The sequence below is a fragment of the Stigmatopora nigra genome, chromosome 10 (genome assembly GCF_051989575.1).
Source record: "Stigmatopora nigra isolate UIUO_SnigA chromosome 10, RoL_Snig_1.1, whole genome shotgun sequence".
NCBI lineage: Eukaryota > Metazoa > Chordata > Actinopteri > Syngnathiformes > Syngnathidae > Stigmatopora > Stigmatopora nigra.
In genome coordinates, this window is record NC_135517.1 from 210,799 (window position 1) to 231,580 (window position 20,782).

Here is a 20,782-nt window from a genome sequence, read left to right on the forward strand (position 1 = left end):
TCTTGTTTGAAAAGAAAACCATTAAAAAAACCTGCAAATAAAATATAATCATAAAAATGGAAAAAGAAAAGAATAAAAATGCCCCAGGGATAAAGGTACACACAACATGAAATAAGGTAACCTTTTGGTCAGTAACAATTCATTTGGAGGATGATTAAGTCACGGGCTTCCATTGACAACGGACGACGTCGAAACCTGGGAGACAATGACTCACCTCGGGTAGCCACGTTGGTCGAAAGATGCCTGGCTGAGGCTGTTGCCACGGCAACCGAGGCTGATGGGGATCCGGGTGCTTCATTGTCCTCTTTGGGTTTTTTTTTTTTTTACATCCTCTGGATTTAGTCTACTTTTTGGAAGATGGACAAAAAAGAACCACAGCGCAGCATTGTCCTTTTTATCCTTTTCCATTGACTTTCCACATTTTGATATTGTAGTTAGTCCCAAAACATACGGTAGGGGGCGTTCTCCAACAAAAGCTAACAAATGGGCTACACTTAGAACAAGGACAACAAGATCTTGCTCACAAACGCAAAAACGCTATTCAAACTTATTTTTCTACTTTCTTTTAAAACATGGCCTAGCGTGAGATTTTTGTTGCCCTCTTTTACTAAATGACCTTTGAATTTTGGGACACTAGAAGTGGATAGTTCAAAAAAGGGAGGGGCAACTATTTGACTCTTCACACACAATTCAATCAGAAGCATTGGGCAGGCATACTTGCACATTGTTTAACGTTGTCTTTAACCTTTGATTTAAAAACAATAGAGTACAAAAATAAATCATCTTTTTCAAAATAAATGTAGTTGTCAGAAGAGCAAGAATAAAAAGTCACTTATTTGGATAGTCAAGATTGGTTTCACAGAAACACAAAAATAAAGTATTAAAAGAGAAAAGCAAAGTCAAATCAAGATTTGATGAAAAATTTGAATGAAAAGGCATCACACAACACTCGGAAAGTAGGAAAAGCGTTGGGGGAGGGAAAAGTGGAAGCTAGGCCAGGCAGAGGAAGGAAAAGACGAGGAGGAGGAGGAGGAGGAGGAGGAAGTCCAAGCCAAGTCAACAAAGAACCAGCAGGAAAAGGAGCTCAACTGAGAGAGAGAGAGAGAGAAAGGGGAGGGGGAGGTAGGTAGGGAGGGAGGGAGGGTCTACCCCCCCCCCCCCCATTCTTCCCCCTATCTCCCCCACTGGCCCCGTCAAGTTTGACAGGCAGCAAAAAGCCAGTGGACCTCCTGGAAGGACGGACGGGCGGACGGAACCTCCTCGTCGTCGGGGAATCCGGACCGGAGCGGACCTCCTGCTACAAGTAAGTGCCTCGGCCGTCCAATCCATTTCAAGCGGGAAGCCCGGCCCCGCTGCTTAAGCGGCGGCAACTTTGCGTCGGAGGAACGACGCCGTTTCTTCTCTGGCTGCTGGTCGCCGCCTTGATTCTGGTGGGCCTCCCGTCCCGCTTGGGTCGGATCGGACGTCCGCTCGCGCTTCTCCCGGGATCAAACAACAATCTTTCTTTTGGAATTTTCCCACGGACCGCTAGACGACTCTAGGCGACCAATCCCCTCCTTGGGTTCCTTTCAATTGGCGCCAGGCCTCCCGCTTGGAACGGATGGGACGTCGCCTACCTAGTAGAGTCATTCCTTTGGGAGCCCCCAAGAAATTGGACCTGGTCGGCTGCCGTGGATGGTGCTAGATGTCCAATCCGTTGGAAGTGGGAGGGCCGCTTCGTTGGCTGCCGAGAAGCGCCAGATAAAATCCACAACAACGGTCGGTGGGGGGGGGGGGGTCTTTAAGCGGGTGGGGGGGGGGGAATCATCGCTGCTCTGTCGGCCCAAGATAACGGAGAGCCGGCGGCGGCGGCAGCGTAGGTGTGTGTTTACGTACCGCCGGCAGGCAGGCAGGCGCACGCCACTGCCCTGTCGGACAAAGATAACGGAGACCGGCACGCCAACGGCGAGAGCTTCCCAAGCAGGACAATGTTCAGATAAGAAGAAACTCCAAAACAATTGGCCATCTTGATTTGATCCAACCTAAAAACAGATGGATCGTAAAGTCGTGTTTGTGAGAAGAAGACTTTTTGTGTTTGTGGCATCGTTGTGATCCCCTTGTGAGTCATCGCTAACCTCTGAACTGCCGGCAAGAAGACACGCGTGGACAAATCCTCCACATGCCTTTCCAGCGCTCTTGTTATTTTTGGGAGGGCCGCGCTTCGCAGTCCTCCGCTGTCCTCCGCTGTCCTCCAGAACAGACAAACCCGAGAGGGAAGTTCCCGGCAAGACAACAAAAGGAGGAAACCGTGGAGAGAAAAAAAAAAAAAAAGATGCAAAGCGTTCGCTTGTCCAGGAAGAAAAAAAAAGATCTCTGCTCCGGCATATAAATCGGGCTCTTAAATCGGAAATCTCAACTTTGGGATCCGACGTCTCAAAGTCCAAGTCGAGGAAATCCGGCCCATCCGGGCGCTTCGATACGTAAGAGAGACGAATGGCGGCTCTCCGACGGGAGCCGCTTTGCCCCAGCGTGACGCCCAGGCCTGAAAGGGAGAGAGATCTGCGGTCAAAGCGGAAACGTTGAACCGCCCGCGTTTTGCCTTGCAGGATGTCGGTCCAACTGCGATTCCACTCGCCCTCGGACGGAAATCCCATCCGGCGGAGCCGCTCCTTCGCGGGCTTGGGCTCTCTGACGGGACGACGGCGGTGAGTGGCCAGCGGGCGTCTTAGCCGGCCGGGTGCCTCCAATGTGGCCTTTTGATAGCCGGGCCCGCTGGGTCCCCCCCCTTTGCAGTCCTTCGGCCGCTCGGAACTCGCTGCGCTCCCAAGCCCCGACCGAGAGGAAATTTCCACGGGGCGCCTCGTCTCCCGGGAGAGCGCCGGGATCCGTTTGGTCCCCGCGGCCGGAGGATGTGGACGCCGTCTTCCGGGCGCTACGTAAAGGCCTCAGGTGGGTTTGATGGTGGAGCGTTTAGGATCAGAGACTTTAAGTCGGGGTCGAGAAAAGTCTTGGCTCGGAGCTTTGCGGCTCTGATCGGATGCCTTTGCGCAGGGAGCACGTGGAGCGCCACCAGACGGAGATGGACTTTCTGTCCACGCGCCAGACACAGACCAAGAGGAACTCTCGACTGGTGAGATGGCAAAACCAAGTCCGGCGCGTTGAGGATAAAACCAGGTCGCCCCCAAATGAATCCGACTTTGGTCTCCTTTGCAGGGCTTCCAGTACGACTTGGAGAAGGTGAGAAGCACACGGCCCCACGTCTGAGCAGAAGGACAAAATGTCTTTGCTCCCGCAGGAGATCCGAGCCCAGGAAAGATGGATGCGAAAGCTGGAGTTCCAAGTCAGCAAGGTAAAGTCCGCCGTCCGCGGTCCACGGTCTACGGAAACTGTGAGCGCCCTTTCCGCGCAGGTGGACGAGCTGTACGAGAACTACTGCGTCCAGTGGCGCCTCTGCCAGGGAGCCGTCAACATGAAGAGGGCCTTCGCCCTGGCGCCCTCCACGCGCCAATCCCGCGAGAGCCTCCTGGACCTGGGACGCAACCACAGGCTCAGCACGCAGGTCCAACAAGGATCCCCCAAATCTCCTTTGGGAAAGGGGGGTGAGAGCACTCAAACTCACACGGCTCTCCTTCTCTCTCTCTCTGCAGGACATGTCGAACATGGAGGGGGAGCTGGAGGGCCTCCTGGGAGAACTTCACGTCAAGATGAAAGGTAGAGCCGCCGAACTTTAGACTTTGGACGGCCTTGACGGCTTTCCCCGCCCCCAGGTCTGGTGGGCTTCGCCCGGCTGTGTCCCGGAGACCAATACGAGGTGAGCCCCCGGGTGCGGCAGCTAGATGTACTTCCTCCCGGCGTCCATCCTAAACGCGGAGCCGTGACGCCTCCCCGGTTCAGGTGGCCGTGCAGTTGGGCCGCCAGCGCTGGAAGATCCGCGGCCGCATCCAAAGCGACGACGTCCAGTCGTGGGAGCAGGAGGAGATGCTCTTCCTGCCGCGCATCGGCCGCAACTTTGAGATCAAGGTAAGGCCCCCCCCCAAAGTGCTGTGCCTCTTACCATTGGTGGCTTTCCTAGGTTTCGGAGGCCAAGGGTCTGGGCTGGCAGCTGGTGGGCACGGTGACTTGCGCCAGCGCCCCCTTCTTGGTGGCCACTCCCCAACTCGTGGTGGTGGACATCACCCAACTGGGGACCATTAAGCTCCAGCTGGAGGTCACCTGGAGGTAAGACGCCACCAAGTCCATTCCAATTCCATTCAAAGCCCACACCCCCGTCTTTTGGGCGCAGCCCTTTGGACGGCGGCGACAAGGCGGGACTTTCGTCCGGCGCCAGGCCGCCGGGGTGGAGCCGCAAGACCTCGGTGCAAAGTTGGACGGCGCCCAGTACGCCGTCCTTCTCGGAAAAGTACTTCCAGGTGGGCCCTCTTCTCCTCCTGCCTCAGGGAAGACGTGGCGGGGGAGGAACCTTTGCCGTCTTTTTTTTCCCGCAGTCTATGATGAGGGAGCTGCGGGAAGGAGGAGGAGGAGGAGGCGGAGCTTCGGTGCCGCTTCGGGTGTCGGCCAGAGGGCGGGACAGGGGAGTGTCCTTGATGAGCTACCTGTCGTACTCGTCCATCGCCTCTAGTCCATCGCGGGCCAGGACAACGCCCAGGTCCGCTGGCTCCGTGCTATCTACGTTTCAGCCCGGAACCCAAATGTTGTCCTTAATCCCTCCATTTTTCCAATCCTTCCGTCCAGCGTGGGCAGCAGCGTGGCGGGCAGCCGCACCCAGCTCTCCCTGGGAGAGGACGACGAGGAACCGGTCACCATGAGGAGGAGGAGAGGGAGGCGGCCGGAGGAAGAGCAGGAAACGCCAGCGGCGGCGTGGGGACAACTCTTTTCTCATCCTTTGTCACTGGTGGATGCTCGCAGGTGACAAACTCCGGCACATCCCACGGTGAAGAGGGGCTAAGCCTGATTTTTTTTTTGGACCTTAGGTCCAGCACCCCCGACATCCTGAAAGACAACCCGGCGGGAGGTCCGGCGGAGAAGCGAGTGTCGGCTGAGGGCCAGAGACTCAATGTTTGTCAAGCACCTTTTTGTCCCTCGCTTATCTGGGGGCGGAAAAGTCACTTTTGGTCGTGTTGGGTGACAGGACGCCGGCCCGAAGTCTCCCATCTCGGGGTCCCCCATCTCGGGGTCCCCCATCTCGGGGTCCCCCATCCCAGAGTCCCCCATCGCGGGGTCCCCTATCCCAGAGTCCCCCGGCACAGGGCCCCCCGGCCCAGGATCCCTCATCCCGGAATACGGCGGTTCAGAGTCCCCCGGCCCAGAGTCCCCCGGCCCAGAGTCCCCCGGCCCAGAGTCCCCGCCCCCGTACGCCCGAGCGGGGCCCGGGAGCAGCGAGCGGCGAGCGCAGGCCCTGCGACTGGGGGCCCTGCTGGCCGAGCTGGAGAGAAATTTCAGGAGACAGAGTGGCGGCCAGGTCCCGGGCCAGGTCTCGGGCCAGGTCTCGGGCCAGGTCCCGCCGGACCCGCTGAGCCTCTTGGAGCAGCGGCTCCAACATCTGGCCACCGTACTGAGGGTAAGGCGCTCGAACCGGCACGCAATGAAGTATTCTGTGGGGTGTAGTATGGGCCCAAGATGGCCGCCATGTAGCAGTGGCCAAAGTGAGGGGGTCTGTTTGGGACTTCCTCAGAACCAGCTCTCCCTGATGCGGCGCTCGTCGTCCAACGACACCTTGGCCGTGGAGGAAGTCCTGTGCAGCTTTGACTTCCTGTCCCACGATGACAACGCTTCCTGCTTGGGAGAGTGAGTCGCCGGGTAGAACGGGACATTTCCCAGCGGAAGGACGGAACCAAAACAGAGTTTTGACCCGGACAGAACCTCCGCCACCTCTCTGAGGAACGACGACCGATCGGGAGAAGAGGGAGAGGAGCCGCCGCCGCCGCCTCCGCCGGTCGCCCCGCTGACTTGTGGGAATTGGGGTCTGGACCGGGCCCTGGAGGCGCACCTGGACTCGTGTTGCATCCTACTGGAGGTACACTTGGAGCTCTTAGTTAGGAGAGCCATTGTCCTCGAATAGGCGGCGTACGGGCTGACCCTCGTTGGTCGACCGCAGATGCTGCCGAGGATTGACTTTACTTTGACGCGCGCCGAGCTCCTGGAGGACGTGGCTCAACAGGCTGACGTCCTGAACACCATCGGTCGCCTCCTGCTGGAGGACGGGGACGTCTCGGCCGAAAAGCGTCAGTGACAAAACCGATCCCTCTGCCGTCGGGTCCTTCTGGAGTCGCCGCTCCCCGTCGGCATGTTGAAATCCCGGCGTGTCCTCCTTTGATTTGCAGTCCTCCCCGAGGATCAGAGGACGCCGGAGGTCCTGGCCTTCTGGGCCGACTGCGGCGCCGGCGACGCCGCTTCCTCTCCGTTCTGCTGCCACTCGCACGACTTTGTGGCGGCGCTGGGGCGGCGTTACTCGCACAGAATCAAAGCCAAGCTCAAAGCCAAGCAGCCCGGACTCCCGGAAAAAGGTTTCCAAAAAAAAAAACATTGCTTTTTCTGGACATTGTTTTGCATTTTGCGTCTTTTTTAAAGTCGTACCGTGTGCAGTGTTCCAGAGGCTTCTGCGGCAGGTGCAGGCGGCCAGCAGGGCGGCGCTGTGGCCCCCTCAGCCCCCGTGCGCCCCCGACCGGGTCAGCGTCTTCCAGCTGTCCATTTACCTGGGGCGCTGCCGCGTCCCGAGCCCGGGCGACCACGTGGCTCGCCTGGCCAAGGAAGGTGAGTTTCAGCAGGCCGCCGCTAACGCTAACAGAGCCTAACCCCGCCGACGTTGGGCGCGGCAGAGCGTTTCTTATCGGCCGTGACGGGTCCCGGGCGCAAATCGGCGCTGGGCAAGATGACGTCCCGGGTCGCCGGGCGACTGGTCCCTCTGGGCAGCACGCTGCGGACGTTGGCGGCGCTGCAGGCGGACGGCGACCTCAAAGTGCGCCGGGCCGCCGCCCGCTGCCTGAAACGGGCCGGGGCCTGCGGTGCCTTCCGAGCCAAGGTAGGCTAGCACGTGCTCCCAGCGAGTTCACCGTGCGTGCGTGCGTGCGTGCGTACGCGGGTGCGTGGGTGGGTGTTGACTTCGCTGGTTCAATCCGTTTGGAATGGGAGGGGCTGCAAGGGGAGTTCCTATTCATATTGGTTAACTCCTGAGTGAAAGCACCTGGACGTCGATCACTGGTACTACTAGGGCGTCGATCTCGGCCGCCATCTGCTGGCTAAAGCGTGCATTGTACGAGCGGCTCTATTTACGCCGATTCCAAGTTTTATGTCGTTATGGCGACGCACGGCAGGCACTCATTGCTTGCGCGTTTACGTGTGCGTGGGCAGGCGCTGGTTTACTACACAGAAAGTTTGCGGAGCACGGACGCAGACACCCAACGGAACTCATGCTGGGCGCTCAAATGTTTGGCGGTAAGGGGCCCCGATGCTCTCCGACTGCGGGGGGGCCGTCCAATGGTTGAGATGTTTGGGACGGAACTGGCTCTCGCAGGCCGTGGAGAGTTTGGAGCACATGGTGGAACTTCGCAGATCCCCCGACGAAGACGTGCGAAACGCCGCCAAGGAGGCCGTCCTCTCTTTCGGTACGTCGACATTGGCCGTGGGCTGTCATTCCCAGTGTCTTGTTTAATGTTTGTTGTTGTGTTTAGGCAAAAAAGGTCACGCGGCCTTTCTGAAAATGGAGCAGCTGGATTTGGAGATGCAGGAGGACTTTTTCCAAAATTTGGACACCGAGGTCACTTTTTTATGAGCACAACTTGTTTTTGTCTCGATTTTTTCCCACAAATGTGTCAAATGAGATGTTTTGCCATGGAGTTTTGACCCTAAAGGTCACGTGTTGCTAGGCAGACTTTTGGCCAATCCTGTTTCATTAAAAAGAACAAAGTGGGTATCAATACATTCTTACAATGCACATTGTATGGTGTAGTTATTAAAATCATCCCTAAAAATCGTTTTTAAACGTTTCTAAACGTGGATTTGAAGCTTTGAGCAACGTCAGATTCTTTCAATGATGGCCGAGACTCATCAGTCATTTGAAAAACAAGCTTATTGAAATATAACAATGGCCATTTTTGACACCTGAATTGAGATTCAACAAATGCACACACAAAAACATGGGAGCAAAAACAAAAGCATTTATTTCACCTAAAAACCAAAAGCGACATTGTCAAGCCAGGCGGAGGAGCTTCCCAGAAAGAAAGAAAGAAAGAAAGAAAGGAAAAAAAAGCCCCCGTGGCTTTTTCCCGTGTGTGGAAAATACTGCCAATCACATCAAAGATGTACGTTCGTCCAGCCCGGCCCGGGAAAAGGGAGCGGTCGCCCGTGCTGATTGTCCGCCGCGTCCAAGATTGGGAATTGACGCGCCAGGAAACGTCCCGCGCCGCCGATTCCGTTTCAAGTCTTTCCGTTGGAGTTTGTCGTGAAGCCAGCGTGGTGGTGGCGGCGGCGGCGGCGGTGGGGAGTGGGAGGAGCCTCTAGGTGCCCACGATGGCCGGGTGGTGGGCGGCGTGAGGCAGGGCGCCGTCCTGCAACCGACACGCCACTTTACTTTGGAGCACACAAACGCGCCCTTTTGGGGAGGGTTATTCATTCTTGTTTCTGGCTATTTTCTATGGTTTTGCATGCATTAGCCACAATATTGATGGAATTTTCTTCTTCTTCTTCTTCAATATTTCAAAAGCCCAAAGGCAACGTTCCAAATGATGAGTTTGAAAAGCTCCTTAAGATGTGACCACGGTCGCCATTGTGTCATTTCCAGCACGAGGAGGTCCTCCTCCTCCTCTACGGATTTAGTGAAAGCCAAATGCCATTTGTTAACAGGTCCCTTTAAAAAGCCTTCTTTGATAGCAGCTGGCCCATTCTGTCCCGGCGGCCTGCGTTTCAATTTGTTCCCACGTGAAGCGCCTCCCACCCCGGTGGACATCCAGGATCCCTCCAAAGTTCTCAATGGGGTGAAAGTCGGGGGAGGAGGCCGCCGAGCTTCTCTCCTTCGATGGCCGGAGCTAGCGGCCAACGGCGCAGAGGTATTACGCACCGGACGGCGTAATGTCATGTGTGAAAATGACTTTTGAAACATTGTTTTCCATGCAAAGTACACTTGTTGTTTTGGTAGCGTGGAAGAAAGTGGTGGCTCAGAAATGCCACGTCCTTTTCCACCGTCATTTTCACAAGTGGACAGAGCGGAAAGATGGCCATCTTAGGCCACTAGAAAAGTTCTTTTGCCGAAAAAGCTTTTCAAAGCTGGTCCATGGAGATGGGGAGATCCTTTTTTCAATCCCGTTTGGCTTGAAAATAAGCTGGAAGGTCCTTCTTCACAAGTTTGCCCTTTAATGGGACTGGCAAACTACAAATGTGGCTGAGATTGCTTTCAGTGATCCAGAGAGCCCTGAGACACAATACCATCCATTAGTTGAATTGAACAAAAACAAAATGTCTCCATCTTTCAGGACACTAAAATACAATTTGCATCATCATCATTTGGAACGCAGTGACTCAACCTCACTTTCTTCGGCTTTCTTAATGTTTGAAAAAGATCTTTTGACAACTCAATTAGGAGATTTACTGATTTCTTCCCACGTTTCACATCAAAAATGACTTTTTTTGCCGTTACTTTCTTATTTAAATGACTACACACACCGATAAATAGGAAAATATGGATTTTTTGCAAAGGGCAAGCCAAAAGTGAACTAGTGGCAGTTTTGACTACAAAAAAATAGACTGTTAAGGAACACTTTTTAAGCCAGACATGGATGTATTTTTGGGTGAGGCTCCTACCTGGCAGTGGTACATGAAGCAGTTCCCCCAGCAGCTGTAGCAGATGAGGAAGAGGGCGGCGAGGAAGACCAAGGCACAGATGGTGCACGGCTTCCTCTCCAGCAGGAAGCTGAGCAGGTAGAAGCCCATGAACATGGAGTGGCTGAACCACAGCGCCGGGTTCAGCGGCTTGGGGATCAGCAGCACCGGCAGCAGCCACTGCAGGCAATACATGCTGGGAATCGGCCACCGACTGGGAAGGGGGCGCTGGGAAAGGGCGCTCCGGAGCGGGCGTCTCCGCCGGCTCAGCGAGGGATGGTCGGGAAGCGCAACGTCGCTGGGCTCAGCTCATCCCTGCGCACAGTAAGAAAAAAAAAAAACAGTTCATGCGGTCCTCTCCCCTCGACATACATGAAAATGCATTGAGGCGTGTGAAAATATCAATGGTTTCAATGGAAAATGGACCTTTTAAAAATACACAAGCGTGTTGACTTTAAGAGGCCGTCGATGACACTCCAAGGGAACTAAACACATTTTCACACTGGCACGTCGAGATGCCGCTTTTCATGATCTCTGAACATTTTGGAGCAATACGTACTGCCTTCTTGGCTATATGCACAAATTGAATTGAAGTCATTTTCCCTTCTAACGATGGCGAGCGACGTCCATGAAATAAAACGAGCCAATAAGTTGCCGCCGATGTTGTCAAAACATATTCAAAGTCAAGAAAAGATACGTCAATCCATGGTCGTTGAAGAAATGCGAGCCATTTGAAAATGCCGACTTATTTTGGCCCCTTTTGAAAAGACGCCGTCATCGTTGACGTGCTCCACGTCCGCTTGTGGGAGAAGAGCTAACGTAGCGCGCTGTCGACGTTAGCGGCGTCTTAATGTGCGAACAAGTCCACTTTTCAATGACGTTGTTTTGCAACGCAAGACTTACTAGACAACACCTAATAACGGCGCGTAGTTTTATGGTTGTAACAAGGTCACACACAGCATGTTGTGGAGACCGACTGCGAAGGCCGGTGACGCCGACTGACGGCTACCAAGCGTCTCTCGCGTCGCCCCAACGAGTCAAAAACACCTTCAATGCCGATAAACAATTGTTTTCCAAACACTCGTCGGAAATTCAAGCAGACAAACCTGGTGCTCTTCCGCATCATTATGAGAGCAAAGTGTAAAACAAGACGACACTGCTCCCTTTCACTCCGCTACTGCGTATGTGCTTGCTAGAACCAATTAGCAACTCGGCTTAGCCTATCCTAGGACCCGGCGGCAAGCTAACACAGGTGTCCGTGGAGTTGCCCGTAAGGAAAAATACCATGGCATGATAGAATACCAAAACACTTGTCAACAATATATTTCTATTTGTGAAGGATGGAATAAGGTCTTTGTGACTAGGGGAATCCGGTCAGTCGTCAAGGACAAGGTTAGGCCATAGATAAGCATAGATGTGAAAGCGCGTTGTGAGCCAAGCGGCACGGCCGTTGTCACCGGTCGCCCATTTTGTGTCAGTGACATTCGCGAAACCACGTCACCGTCAATCAACGTCGATAGTGTACCGATACTATGGTTTTTGGACAAAAAAAAGATACATCTTTGAACATCTCTTAACACTTTTTGTATTTGATTCTATTTGAATATAAATGTTTTAATCTACTAGGTTTCATGGATTTATCTATACTGACAGTAAGAGGGCATATAAGACTGCAATGGATTTGACAATGTTCTTGAAACTTTATTTGATACAAACAAGTACACGAGTGAGCCATGACAAATTCACTGCGCATAACAAAGACAATTTGTCACTTTGACAACTTGGTATCTTCACAGCTTTAGCATTGCTAACAAATGCAATCATGTCAAAGCAGTTAGTAGCATGTTGGTAGTACTACTACTTTTTTATGTACTCGATTTTAGGTATTCATTATTTCATCATAATGGCTATTATTCAAATGAGCCCAACGCACCGGTAAAATGGAGATTTTTCATGCCAGGTTGGCAAGCGTAGCAAGTTTTAGCAACTTTTAGCATGTGCGCTTCTGTGCATGTGAGCTCCGGCTCCTCATCAACTTAAGATGCAAGTTTCCTTTTTTAAAAAAAATCATAATAATGACAAGGTTTTGTACATTCTTATCGTGCTGTTAAAATAATCATGTTGTACTGCACGTTATCAATGTTTTGATATTGCAGCATTAAAGTGCTTGTTTATATTTAGTGGGTTTATTCATGCTTGCGATGGACGCCAATCGCAAGCTAACAGCAAATGTGGCTAACATCTAGCTTGGCTAACAAGCTAGGACGATGACCCGAGATTTGGCCACCTCTCTCAAGGCACGGACACCCTGTCCTCTTCTTCATCACAGGTGTGTGTCTTCTTCTTCTTCTTCTTCCTCCTCTTGGACGGCTGCTTGATTGACAAATACCTGGAGAAGCGACCAACACACACACACACACTTTTAATTTTTGGCCTGGGGAGAACACAAGATGCCAGTGTGATGAGCTCCAGCCAGATTTCCATCCCACCTGCCAATGAGGGTCCACGTCTGGGCGAAGGGATCCGTTGGCGCTCGGCTTCTTCTCCTTCTCTTCTTTGGCTTCTCGGTGGCGTTCGGGCCGAGTCCCCCCGGGCGGGTGGTCGCCGGCCACGTCCAGGGTGGGGTTGTCGTGGCAACCGTTTTCCACAAAGCGGAGCTCTTCCGCGTGGAACTGCGCCCAGACGCACGGGAAAACTGGCACCAAAGACGGGGGCGGCCCCGTCTTCCTTCCGACAAACTTACGGTGCTTTTGGCGGCCGGCGGGCGCCTCTGCCAGCAGATGTAGACGAAGCCCGAGGCGATGATGACCAGGCAGATGGAGCCGATCACCACCAGAACCACAAAGAGTTTGCCGTAGTCGCTGCGCTGTGACGGACTCCGACGGGGCGGGCAGGTCGGGGGCGCGCCGTAGTCTTGGATCCCCACCTGAGCGGCCGGCCCGGGGTTAGCGCAAAGACACAGGAGGAGGAGGCCAGAGGTCGGGAAAAATCACCTTCTTTAAAGTCACGCGCATCTCTCCCAACAGGCTCAGAAGGTCCTCGGTGGAAATCACGCCTGGAAGATGGACGCCCGTCAAGCGCCATTTTGTCAAGAAGCCTCTTGAGCCAGAGAGCCGTAAAGGTCGGCGGGCGTACCGTGCTCCGACGCCACGTGCAGCAGCATCTGTGGTTGTTTGTGCGTGGGCTTGCTCAGGTAGATGAGCCACGATCCCTCGGGGCTGTTGAGACGCCGCGCAAAGCGCCGCTCCATGGCCCTTAGCAAGCGCACGCCGCCGTCGCCGCGGAACTCCTCCTGCGTGGCGGGACAAATGTCGGCGCTTTTTTCGCGGGGGCGCACGTGGGCACGTGTCGGTGTGTCGCCCTCACGCAGTTCAGGTTGTGCGTCATGTTGAGGAGGACGTAACCGCGACCGCTGGGCTGCGTCCAGTCCACGCACGCCACCTGCCAAATGTGCGGGGGGGGGGGGGGGGGGGTGTGTATTGGGAGCTGCCATTTGCCAAGGTTGCTCGCTTCCGAACGGACGTGGAAATGGCCAATGTTTCGAGGTGGACCCACTGCCAAAGGCTACGGACGTACCTGTGTGTCTTGAGGGGGCGCCGTCATCTGTTTCCACAGGGTCTCGGACACACCCTCTCGGGTGGAGAGAGCGGAGGCGGGCGTGACCCCGGTCTCCGCGCCTTCCGGAGCTTCCACTTCTTTTTCCGTGGCATTCTGGGGGAAATCTGCAGGAAAGGAGTGGCGGCGCGTTAACAAAAGTTCATTTTGGAAAAATGTTCAGCTCTCTTACCTTTCACGCCAAAGAGCCCAAAGTCAGTGCCCGTGCCCGACTCGGGCGCCGACGTGGCCGTGCCCGACGTCGTGGGCGCCCGGACGGAAGATGGAAGAGCGTCCAGACCGCTGAAGAGGCCGCTGTCATCCGGCCCCGCCTCCAAAAACTCACAGAAGAAAAATGGATCATTTTTGCTCAAGTGGCTGGCAACCAAAGCCAAAGCAAACAATTTGAAAGGTGGGGGTGCAGGTTTTCATTCCAAGCCCAAAAAGACCACAGCTTTCCACAATGGTGGTATCTTACAGGTGAGTCTTTGCCCAATGGGTTGCAAGAAAATCCTGCACCCACGGCGGCCCACCGTGCGCTAAGTGATCACCTGCTGAGGCCCCGCCTCCAGGGGGAGGTCCGACGGCGAGAAGGGAGGAGCGTAACCTGCCGACGTGAAATGATCACAAAGGGTTACGTGGCTGTTCATACGCGGTTGGAAATACGTACAGTTTACAGAATAAGACAAAGGGCAAGTTAGTACAGAGAGGCTTTCAAAAGTGGAAATAGTATCAAATAGAGATCCTCAAAATTGGATCCCCACATGGTGGCTATTCACGAGGCAGGTCCTGCCACCTTTCCCCAAGTCCTACATTAAAACAAGTCACCACCAACCGATCATAGTGTCCAGGTCCAGCGTGGCACGGGTCCTTTTCACCACGTGGTGCCTCTGGACCCGCCCCAAGGTGCCCGAGGCCTCCTCCTCCTCCTCCTCCTCCTCTGGCTGCGAAGGCTCGGGATCCATCTTGGGCTCCTTCTTAGAGGAAAGGAGAGGACGCCGAGACAAAGCGCTCAAAGGTGGCCCGACCCGACCACTTCTGCTCACCGGGTCCCAACATTTGGAGGACGGGAGTGCTAAAGGACACGGGATAATATTTTCATTTCTTAAAAATATAAATGGATTAAAAGAACTGGATTAAAAGCCCCGAATATTCCATTTTTATAGATCTAAAACAATGTTTATTTGAGCTTTTTTTTTGATTTTTCAAAATGATTTTTGAACTAAAAACACAGAAAAATATGGATTAAAAATGAATATTATTGATTTAAAAGGGGGAACAAAACATGAATTGTAATATACATCTATACTCTTCATTTGAATTTGATCCTAATACATAAAGTCAGCATGGCTGACTTTCCCGGGCCACACCAAATGATGCAGCGGACCACATTTGGCCCTCGGGGCGCCACTTTGACACTTGTGGATTAGCTGTACACCACATTGTATTTCTGCGTGAAACCTCGGCCCATTGCGAGGAAACCCCCCTTTTTTTGATAAACGGCAAAATCAGATCAACGGCAACACGAAAACTTTGACTGGATTCTTTGAGGAAAAACATCATTCGGACGCATTTTCGTGACGACGGTGGCGGCGGCGGCGACGATGCAGCAATTCTGCGCATTCTCTGCCTTTAAAGCGGTCAATGGAAAAAGTGCAAAGACTCGTTGCTCTTGTCATTATCACCGTCATCATCAACATGCCGTCAAATTGTCACACATTTCTTCACGAGTCCGCGCGCACGACGCCGGACTGCAGCGTCCACGCGCACATAGTACGTATGTTTTCGTGTGTCGGTGTGAAAACTGACCAATGAGCGTGACGAAAGCGAAGAGGAGAAGCCACGCCGATTCCGCAGCAGTGAGCCTCATCTTTCGTCTTGATTTTTGTCTCCCGTCAACGCACCGCAGCCTGCTTCAGTCGCGCATGCGCCTTGGTGCATCACTCCAGCTCGGAACATAGAGTGCAGTTACGCCTAGCGCCGCTAGAGTACAACGCCACCACGAATATGATCGCTTTAATCAAACCGATACAAATATATTGGTATAGGCCATACTAGGTCGTCATTTTAAAGAAAATAATCCTTACTATACCATGTTGTAATAAAAAAAACTTTTTTCCAATCCAATATCCTAATTTTGGTGTTTGTCGGGACAAATTCATTTGTTTTTAGTTCATTTCAATGGGAAACGTTCATTCGAGTGACGAGCAGATGAACATACCAGCCAATTGTCATCATACTCAGCGGCGTATGACCAAAGAGGTACGTACCACTGTAACTGAAAGCCCTTCAAATGGTCTCTTTTAGCATCTTTGCCATGTCAAGTATGCCGCTAAAACACACACTAAAACAACGGTGGCTTCTATCAAACTTCTTTATTGAAAATGCTACTGTTGTAACAATTACAACAGTATGAAGCAAACATCCACTTAAAAAATAAAGTAAGAAAAACAATTATACAGTGCGTGTCCTTCAAGGACGTGGGGGCGGTCTCAGGCCGGGAGGAGGCGGTCCTGTCAACAAATCACACGGCTCGGCATTAAGCAACGTTTGGACAAATGGATAACAACAAACTCCTTACCTCTCATGCCGGGCGGCGGCGGCCTCATGCCGGGAGGGGGCATGCCCATGGGGGCCCCTCGGCCCGGGGGCATCCCCATCGGCGGTCCCATCGGTGGACGCATGCCGGGGGGTGGGCCCATCATGCCTGTGCAAAAAAAAAGGAGCCAGACATCACATTTAGGAGGTCATAAAAGCAAGACTTTTGGATCACGTCTAGCTTCCTAAAGTTAAGACACAAAGGGAAATCTTACCGGGAGGCGGAGCCCCACGCCCCATGGGAGGGGGCGCCCCTCGCACGGGCGGGTACTGCGTGGGCGCCCCCGCGATGCTGGCCCCCGCGGCGGCGGCGGCCACCGTGCCGCGACCCTGCGGCGTCATCACCTGCTGCGAAGGACCGCCCACTCCCCTGACGGGCCCCGCCAGGCCGGCGGGGGCCTGGGGCATGGGGGCGCCGGCCGGGACGCCGCGGCCCGCCGCCCGTCCCACGCCGGGACCTCCGGCCACACCCGCCAGAGGGACGCGGGCGATGCCCGTCTGAGAAAGGGAAGGGGGGAAAAAAAAATTGGCATCAGTGATCACATACACCAGCACTCATTGGCCGCCAGAGTATTTCCCAAATGGTGACTTACATCTTTGGGCGGTGGGCCCTCCACCGTCATGGAAACCAGGTTCTCCCCCCTCAGCAGGACCAAGCCCAGGACTCGCTTCTCCTCTCGTTCAGGCTGCTTGGTGTTCTTGGGCCTGAGGATCAAGGAAGGTTTCGGGTGAGCCGGCGGAAAGAAAGGCGCCCGTCTCGTCCCGCCTCGACGGCGCTCACTTGATCTTGCGGAACTCGTCGCAGTCGCACAGGATGAGGTTCATGTGTTTGTCGAAGGCCTTGAAGGTCCCGATGAAGATGCGGCCGTCCTGCAGGATGCATCTCATGCGGAAGTCGATGTGCTGCAGCATCTTGCTGCTCTTGCCCACCGTCTTCAAGGCACAACACACACAAAAACAAAACGTAACCTCACCTTCATATGTCCGTTTTGTTCCACGCAACGTAGCGTCATTTGAAGTCTGTGATCGATCACTACTCGATATCGGCAGATAGTCAAAACCAGGTGGCCCGGAGCCACGGGTGCAACAAAAAAGCGTGTTCGGGACAAACTGTATCGGTGAACATAGACGGATTTCAACGCAAATGGTTCCGGGTTACAATTCTTATATATTCTACGAGGTCTCTTTGTAATTAAAACCTGTTGTTGGGTTCTTGGCAAAAAAAAACCTGCTAAGGAATTCAAGTTGATTATTTTGATTTATTTATCCATATTGGGAACGTTTGCAGGCGTCCATTTCCATTCCGCAGCCTACGTGAACACAACGTCGGCCTATTAGCTTCCCGCTTTGTCGGTGTCCATTCAAAGACAATTCGAGGCCGAATCCGTCCCAATTCAAGTCGCACGGAGACAAACGTTGGTTCAACTCGCCCGTACGCGATCACTTACCATGTTTGCGGTTCTGATGGCTCCGATTGACGCCGGATTCACCTAACAAAACCCAAAATATTGAGCCGCGGAAATCCCGCCAGGCCCGCCTTTAAGAGATTTACAGGAAATTACGTAGAATTGCAGCGCCGACCCTCGGGGAGGAACTCAAACCGTGTTATTGGTTCCGAGTACTATATAGGCAATTTGTTCTTAACTGCTGGCGGAAAGGCTTATATCTATTTAAAAAAATATATAAAATGTATGACTATGGATAGCATAAAAAGGGGAATTGGAAATTACTTCGCTTTGCGCCGCCACCGAAACACCATGGCAGCGCTGTCGCAAAACATGACGTAAGGTCATGGATGCAGCATCACGCAGGTCTTATAGTTGCCATGGTAATCCAGGATCGCCCCCGCGCGCGCCGCCGCCGCCGCAGTGAGTCACCGACCGAGCTCGCGAACGACCGACCGAGTGATGGCTGACATGACGTGACGCGAAGGGCGCCACCGGCGACGAATAATCGATGACGTTGGAAGGCAATTTGAACGATTGACTGACAGCCTTCAACAAGTGGCCCGTGTGCGTGCATCAGGTGAGCGGCAGAGAGTGCCGCGTGGTCACGTGACGCGCTGCCGCTGGTGCGTCCTTGTTAGGCGGTCGTTTGTCTTTGGAAGGAGCTAATGCTAGCGTGGCGTCAGTTAGCATTCCACCGCAGCCATGACGTCACACTCGAGTCGATGGCGTCACGAGCGAGGGATTTGCTCCAAATGAGCGAAGCGACCATTTGTCGCCTCAGAAAAGTGAGCGAAAATGACGCTCGACGGTTTACGCGCGGACGTGACCATCTCAACCAGTGATGAGAAATAATTGGCAAATTTGGAATCCCGTCAAAGTGGGTCGTGCCAAAGGGCCAAGTCCGAGTCATCGGACGGACGCCACGACCACGTTATTTGGAAAGATGGCCCACGAGCCGGGAGGCCCGCCGACGTCGTCGCGTGAACCGGGAGGGCCGGCCACGCGTTCTTCGCCGGGGAACGGGAACTACGCCAAGGCGGCGGCGGACGAGTGTCGCATCTGCTACGAGCGTTACGACCAACGTGGTCGGCGAGCCCGACTTCTGGCCTGTCTGCACCGGGTGTGCGCCAAGTGTCTGAGAAGGATGCTGGACGTGGGTGGGTAGGCGCTTACACACCGCCGTCCTTCCCTTTTGACCTCCGCTTTGAGCGTCTCCCACCTTTCCCGCCTCCAGGTCAGTCGTCGCTGTCCCCGTGCGTGGTCACCTGTCCCTTCTGTCGCGGCAAGACCAGCGTCCCGCCGGAAGAGGTGACTTTGGCCGGCTCCTTTCCTTTCCTTCCTGCTTCCACCAAAGAATGGCGCTTCTCTTCTCTTGTTTGGCCAGGCGTGGGGGACGGAGGAAGAGCGCGGCGCACGTCGGGACCGAGTGGGGTCCGGGAGCGCGGCGGCGTCGCCGGGTCTCGGCGACGGCCTCCTGATCACCGTGGCGGAGCTGCCGTCGGAGTGGCCCTCTCCGAACGACGGCGAGGCCGTGGCGCTGTACCGGCGGGCCGGCCGGGACTCGCCGGGCAAGGGCGGCGTCCGTACGCGGGGGGACCGCCGCGTGCCCCGCTGCCTGCTGGGGGCGCTGTGTCTGGTGAGTGGCGCGTCGCTGGCTGGCTGGGTCGGGTTCCGGGCCAACCACCTCTTTGTGGTCGTGCCTGGACGCAGGTGTACTTGGGCTCCCTGCCGGTGGGCATCTACCTGCTGATGCTGGAGCGCACCTGGCCCGGCGTCCTTCTGGTGGGCCTGGTCCCGTCCACGTTGCTCCTGCTGCTGCTGTACGCCTGCTGCGACTGCCTGTCCCAGCAGCTCCTGGAGGCGCTGGCCGTCCGTCGCCAGGGCTTCCGCCGTCGACTGGCGGCCGCCACCACGGCATCCGGTGTCCATTAGCGCCCGTTGCTGCCATTTTCTTTCGCAGTGCACCTGAGACGTCTCACGCACCTCCGTCACTTGAATCCAAGTGTTGCCAACGTTAACTCTCCGAGTGCCACAGACGGTCGACGTCCAATCCATTTGGAGTGGAAGGAGGGGCCGTGGATGACATTTCATTGTATTCCTATATTGAATGTTTTTATTTCTGCCAATTAAAGTCAAATGGGAAAAGCAGTTCGTTTTTTTAAAAGCATGAAAAGCACACCAAGCAAGCACTAGGCACCTGTTTCTTGCTACGCTGGGCTAGCCGCTGAGCTAATCTTCAATCCAAATGGACAACGGGAAAGGAAGAAGATTCTTTTTGCCGTTGCCCTGGGTTGACCTCGCAACGATGTCACGTGGAACATTTGGAGCCTGCCACGACCTGCTCGTTAATTGCCGTTGTCACTCTGGGGACCATGAGGACTAGAAGAGTCTTTAAAAAGCAGCGGCTTCAAGTCCAGGACAAGGTTCGTGTTCTCGCAGACACTTCTCTTCTTTTCTGTCAACTGCTCGCTCGTCATGAGCGAGAACGGCGGCGAGGAGGCGCCGCTCACCTCCCGTTTCCAGACGCTGGCGAGGGTGACGTGCAGTTTCCGGCAGCTGGCGTCGTCGCTGGGAAGCTCGGCCGACGGCGAAGTACTGCGCCGGGAGCTGGAGCGCGACGGGACCGCGGCGCGCCTCCTCTGCGACGGTGAGCCGCCTCCATCTTAAAGGCCTGACCCCAAATGGCCGCCCGCCCGCCATGGTGATAACGCACTCCGCAGGTCTGTCGCGGCGCCTCCCGCGTCTCCTGGCCCAAGCGGCACCGGAAGAGCGCCCGGCCTTGGAAGGCCTGTGCGCGCACTTCCTGTCCGCCTTGGAGAACTTGGTGGGCGACCTGCGCAAGGCCCAGCGGCTGGCCACGCTTTTCCCGCTGGGACGGTCGCACGACCGGCGCGCCTTGGTCAACACGGGCCGCGTGGAGGGCGCCACTGGCTGGACGGGCGCCGCCTCGCCGCGGGCGTGCCCGTCTGACGGTGATCCGGAGGAGGCGGGGCTCGGGGAACATCTCTGCGCGCTGGAGGACGTGCTGAGCGACATGCACCTCCGGGTGAGCGCCTTCGGCCTCACTTGTGATGAAATGGGATGTTTTGAGGCGGGAATTCAAGTGTCAAATGAAAGATGCTTTTTGTGTGGCTCAGCTTCCGGTGGCCTGGTGGTGCGTGGAGTCCACGAAGCCGCCGTTTCCCCCGCCTTCCCTCGGCGACGAGGACGGAGACGGCCCGGAGGACGACGGGGACGAGATGGCCGTGGCCACCGGCGAGGCCTGCTGCTGGTGGCCGGCGTGCGGCGGGCGCACCTCGCCGCACCCCTTTGTTTGAGAGCGACAGCGCTTGGTCCCAATTAACGCCACTTGA

The 20,782-nt window shown here is 54.9% G+C and overlaps 6 protein-coding genes across 15 annotated transcripts; 3 read left to right on the plus strand and 3 right to left on the minus strand.

Moving 5' to 3' along the window:
- Positions 1-1,175: 1,175 nt before the first annotated feature.
- On the plus strand, positions 1,176-7,836 carry ripor3 (RIPOR family member 3). 5 transcript variants are annotated; one of them, XM_077725395.1, is made up of 26 exons: positions 1,176-1,303; positions 2,586-2,684; positions 2,773-2,928; positions 3,031-3,109; positions 3,193-3,216; positions 3,275-3,328; positions 3,389-3,538; positions 3,627-3,690; positions 3,747-3,790; positions 3,874-3,999; positions 4,052-4,197; positions 4,262-4,388; positions 4,464-4,624; positions 4,711-4,884; positions 4,950-5,034; positions 5,108-5,267; positions 5,298-5,536; positions 5,651-5,763; positions 5,836-5,992; positions 6,074-6,200; positions 6,300-6,482; positions 6,562-6,729; positions 6,795-6,997; positions 7,327-7,410; positions 7,490-7,580; positions 7,647-7,822. In XM_077725395.1, the coding sequence occupies exons 2-26, from the start codon at positions 2,587-2,589 to the stop codon at positions 7,745-7,747; spliced, it is 3,114 nt and encodes a 1,037-aa protein (XP_077581521.1). In that variant the 5' UTR covers positions 1,176-1,303; position 2,586; the 3' UTR covers positions 7,748-7,822. The 5 variants fall into 5 exon arrangements, with proteins under 5 accessions (XP_077581521.1, XP_077581519.1, XP_077581520.1 ...); XM_077725393.1 differs by having other exon boundaries at positions 7,327-7,580; positions 7,647-7,836; XM_077725394.1 differs by having other exon boundaries at positions 3,275-3,538; positions 7,647-7,825.
- Positions 7,837-8,112: 276 nt separating this feature from the next.
- blcap (bladder cancer associated protein) lies at positions 8,113-11,229 on the minus strand. 4 transcript variants are annotated; one of them, XM_077725400.1, is made up of 3 exons: positions 10,896-11,229; positions 9,772-10,104; positions 8,113-9,382 (listed from the first exon to the last, which is right to left on the minus strand). In XM_077725400.1, the coding sequence occupies exons 2-3, from the start codon at positions 9,982-9,984 to the stop codon at positions 9,365-9,367; spliced, it is 231 nt and encodes a 76-aa protein (XP_077581526.1). In that variant the 5' UTR covers positions 9,985-10,104; positions 10,896-11,229; the 3' UTR covers positions 8,113-9,364. The 4 variants fall into 4 exon arrangements, with proteins under 4 accessions (XP_077581526.1, XP_077581529.1, XP_077581528.1 ...); XM_077725403.1 differs by lacking the exon at positions 10,896-11,229 and adding an exon at positions 10,693-10,863; XM_077725402.1 differs by lacking the exon at positions 10,896-11,229 and adding an exon at positions 10,349-10,650.
- A 236-nt stretch (positions 11,230-11,465) lies between these two features.
- Positions 11,466-15,326, minus strand: podxl2 (podocalyxin-like 2). Its single transcript, XM_077726564.1, has 11 exons — positions 15,193-15,326; positions 14,219-14,458; positions 13,935-13,990; positions 13,577-13,724; positions 13,366-13,511; positions 13,156-13,230; positions 12,925-13,081; positions 12,783-12,844; positions 12,533-12,715; positions 12,279-12,461; positions 11,466-12,178 (listed from the first exon to the last, which is right to left on the minus strand). The coding sequence occupies exons 1-11, from the start codon at positions 15,251-15,253 to the stop codon at positions 12,113-12,115; spliced, it is 1,377 nt and encodes a 458-aa protein (XP_077582690.1). The 5' UTR covers positions 15,254-15,326; the 3' UTR covers positions 11,466-12,112.
- Positions 15,327-15,743: 417 nt separating this feature from the next.
- On the minus strand, positions 15,744-17,751 carry snrpb (small nuclear ribonucleoprotein polypeptides B and B1). Its single transcript, XM_077725399.1, has 6 exons — positions 17,430-17,751; positions 16,763-16,914; positions 16,575-16,686; positions 16,197-16,479; positions 15,965-16,090; positions 15,744-15,896 (listed from the first exon to the last, which is right to left on the minus strand). The coding sequence occupies exons 1-6, from the start codon at positions 17,430-17,432 to the stop codon at positions 15,856-15,858; spliced, it is 717 nt and encodes a 238-aa protein (XP_077581525.1). The 5' UTR covers positions 17,433-17,751; the 3' UTR covers positions 15,744-15,855.
- Positions 17,612-19,574, plus strand: LOC144202568 (E3 ubiquitin-protein ligase RNF182-like). 3 transcript variants are annotated; one of them, XM_077725397.1, is made up of 4 exons: positions 17,613-18,590; positions 18,664-18,737; positions 18,814-19,065; positions 19,140-19,574. In XM_077725397.1, exons 1-4 carry the CDS (start codon positions 18,271-18,273, stop codon positions 19,445-19,447), a joined length of 954 nt encoding a protein of 317 aa, XP_077581523.1. In that variant the 5' UTR covers positions 17,613-18,270; the 3' UTR covers positions 19,448-19,574. The 3 variants fall into 3 exon arrangements, with proteins under 3 accessions (XP_077581522.1, XP_077581523.1, XP_077581524.1); XM_077725398.1 differs by having other exon boundaries at positions 17,614-18,586; XM_077725396.1 differs by having other exon boundaries at positions 17,612-18,586; positions 18,664-19,065.
- Positions 19,575-19,816: 242 nt separating this feature from the next.
- On the plus strand, positions 19,817-20,746 carry LOC144202599 (regulator of G-protein signaling 9-binding protein-like). Its single transcript, XM_077725436.1, has 3 exons — positions 19,817-20,076; positions 20,150-20,475; positions 20,567-20,746. The coding sequence occupies exons 1-3, from the start codon at positions 19,905-19,907 to the stop codon at positions 20,744-20,746; spliced, it is 678 nt and encodes a 225-aa protein (XP_077581562.1). The 5' UTR covers positions 19,817-19,904.
- The last annotated feature ends 36 nt before the right edge of the window (positions 20,747-20,782 follow it).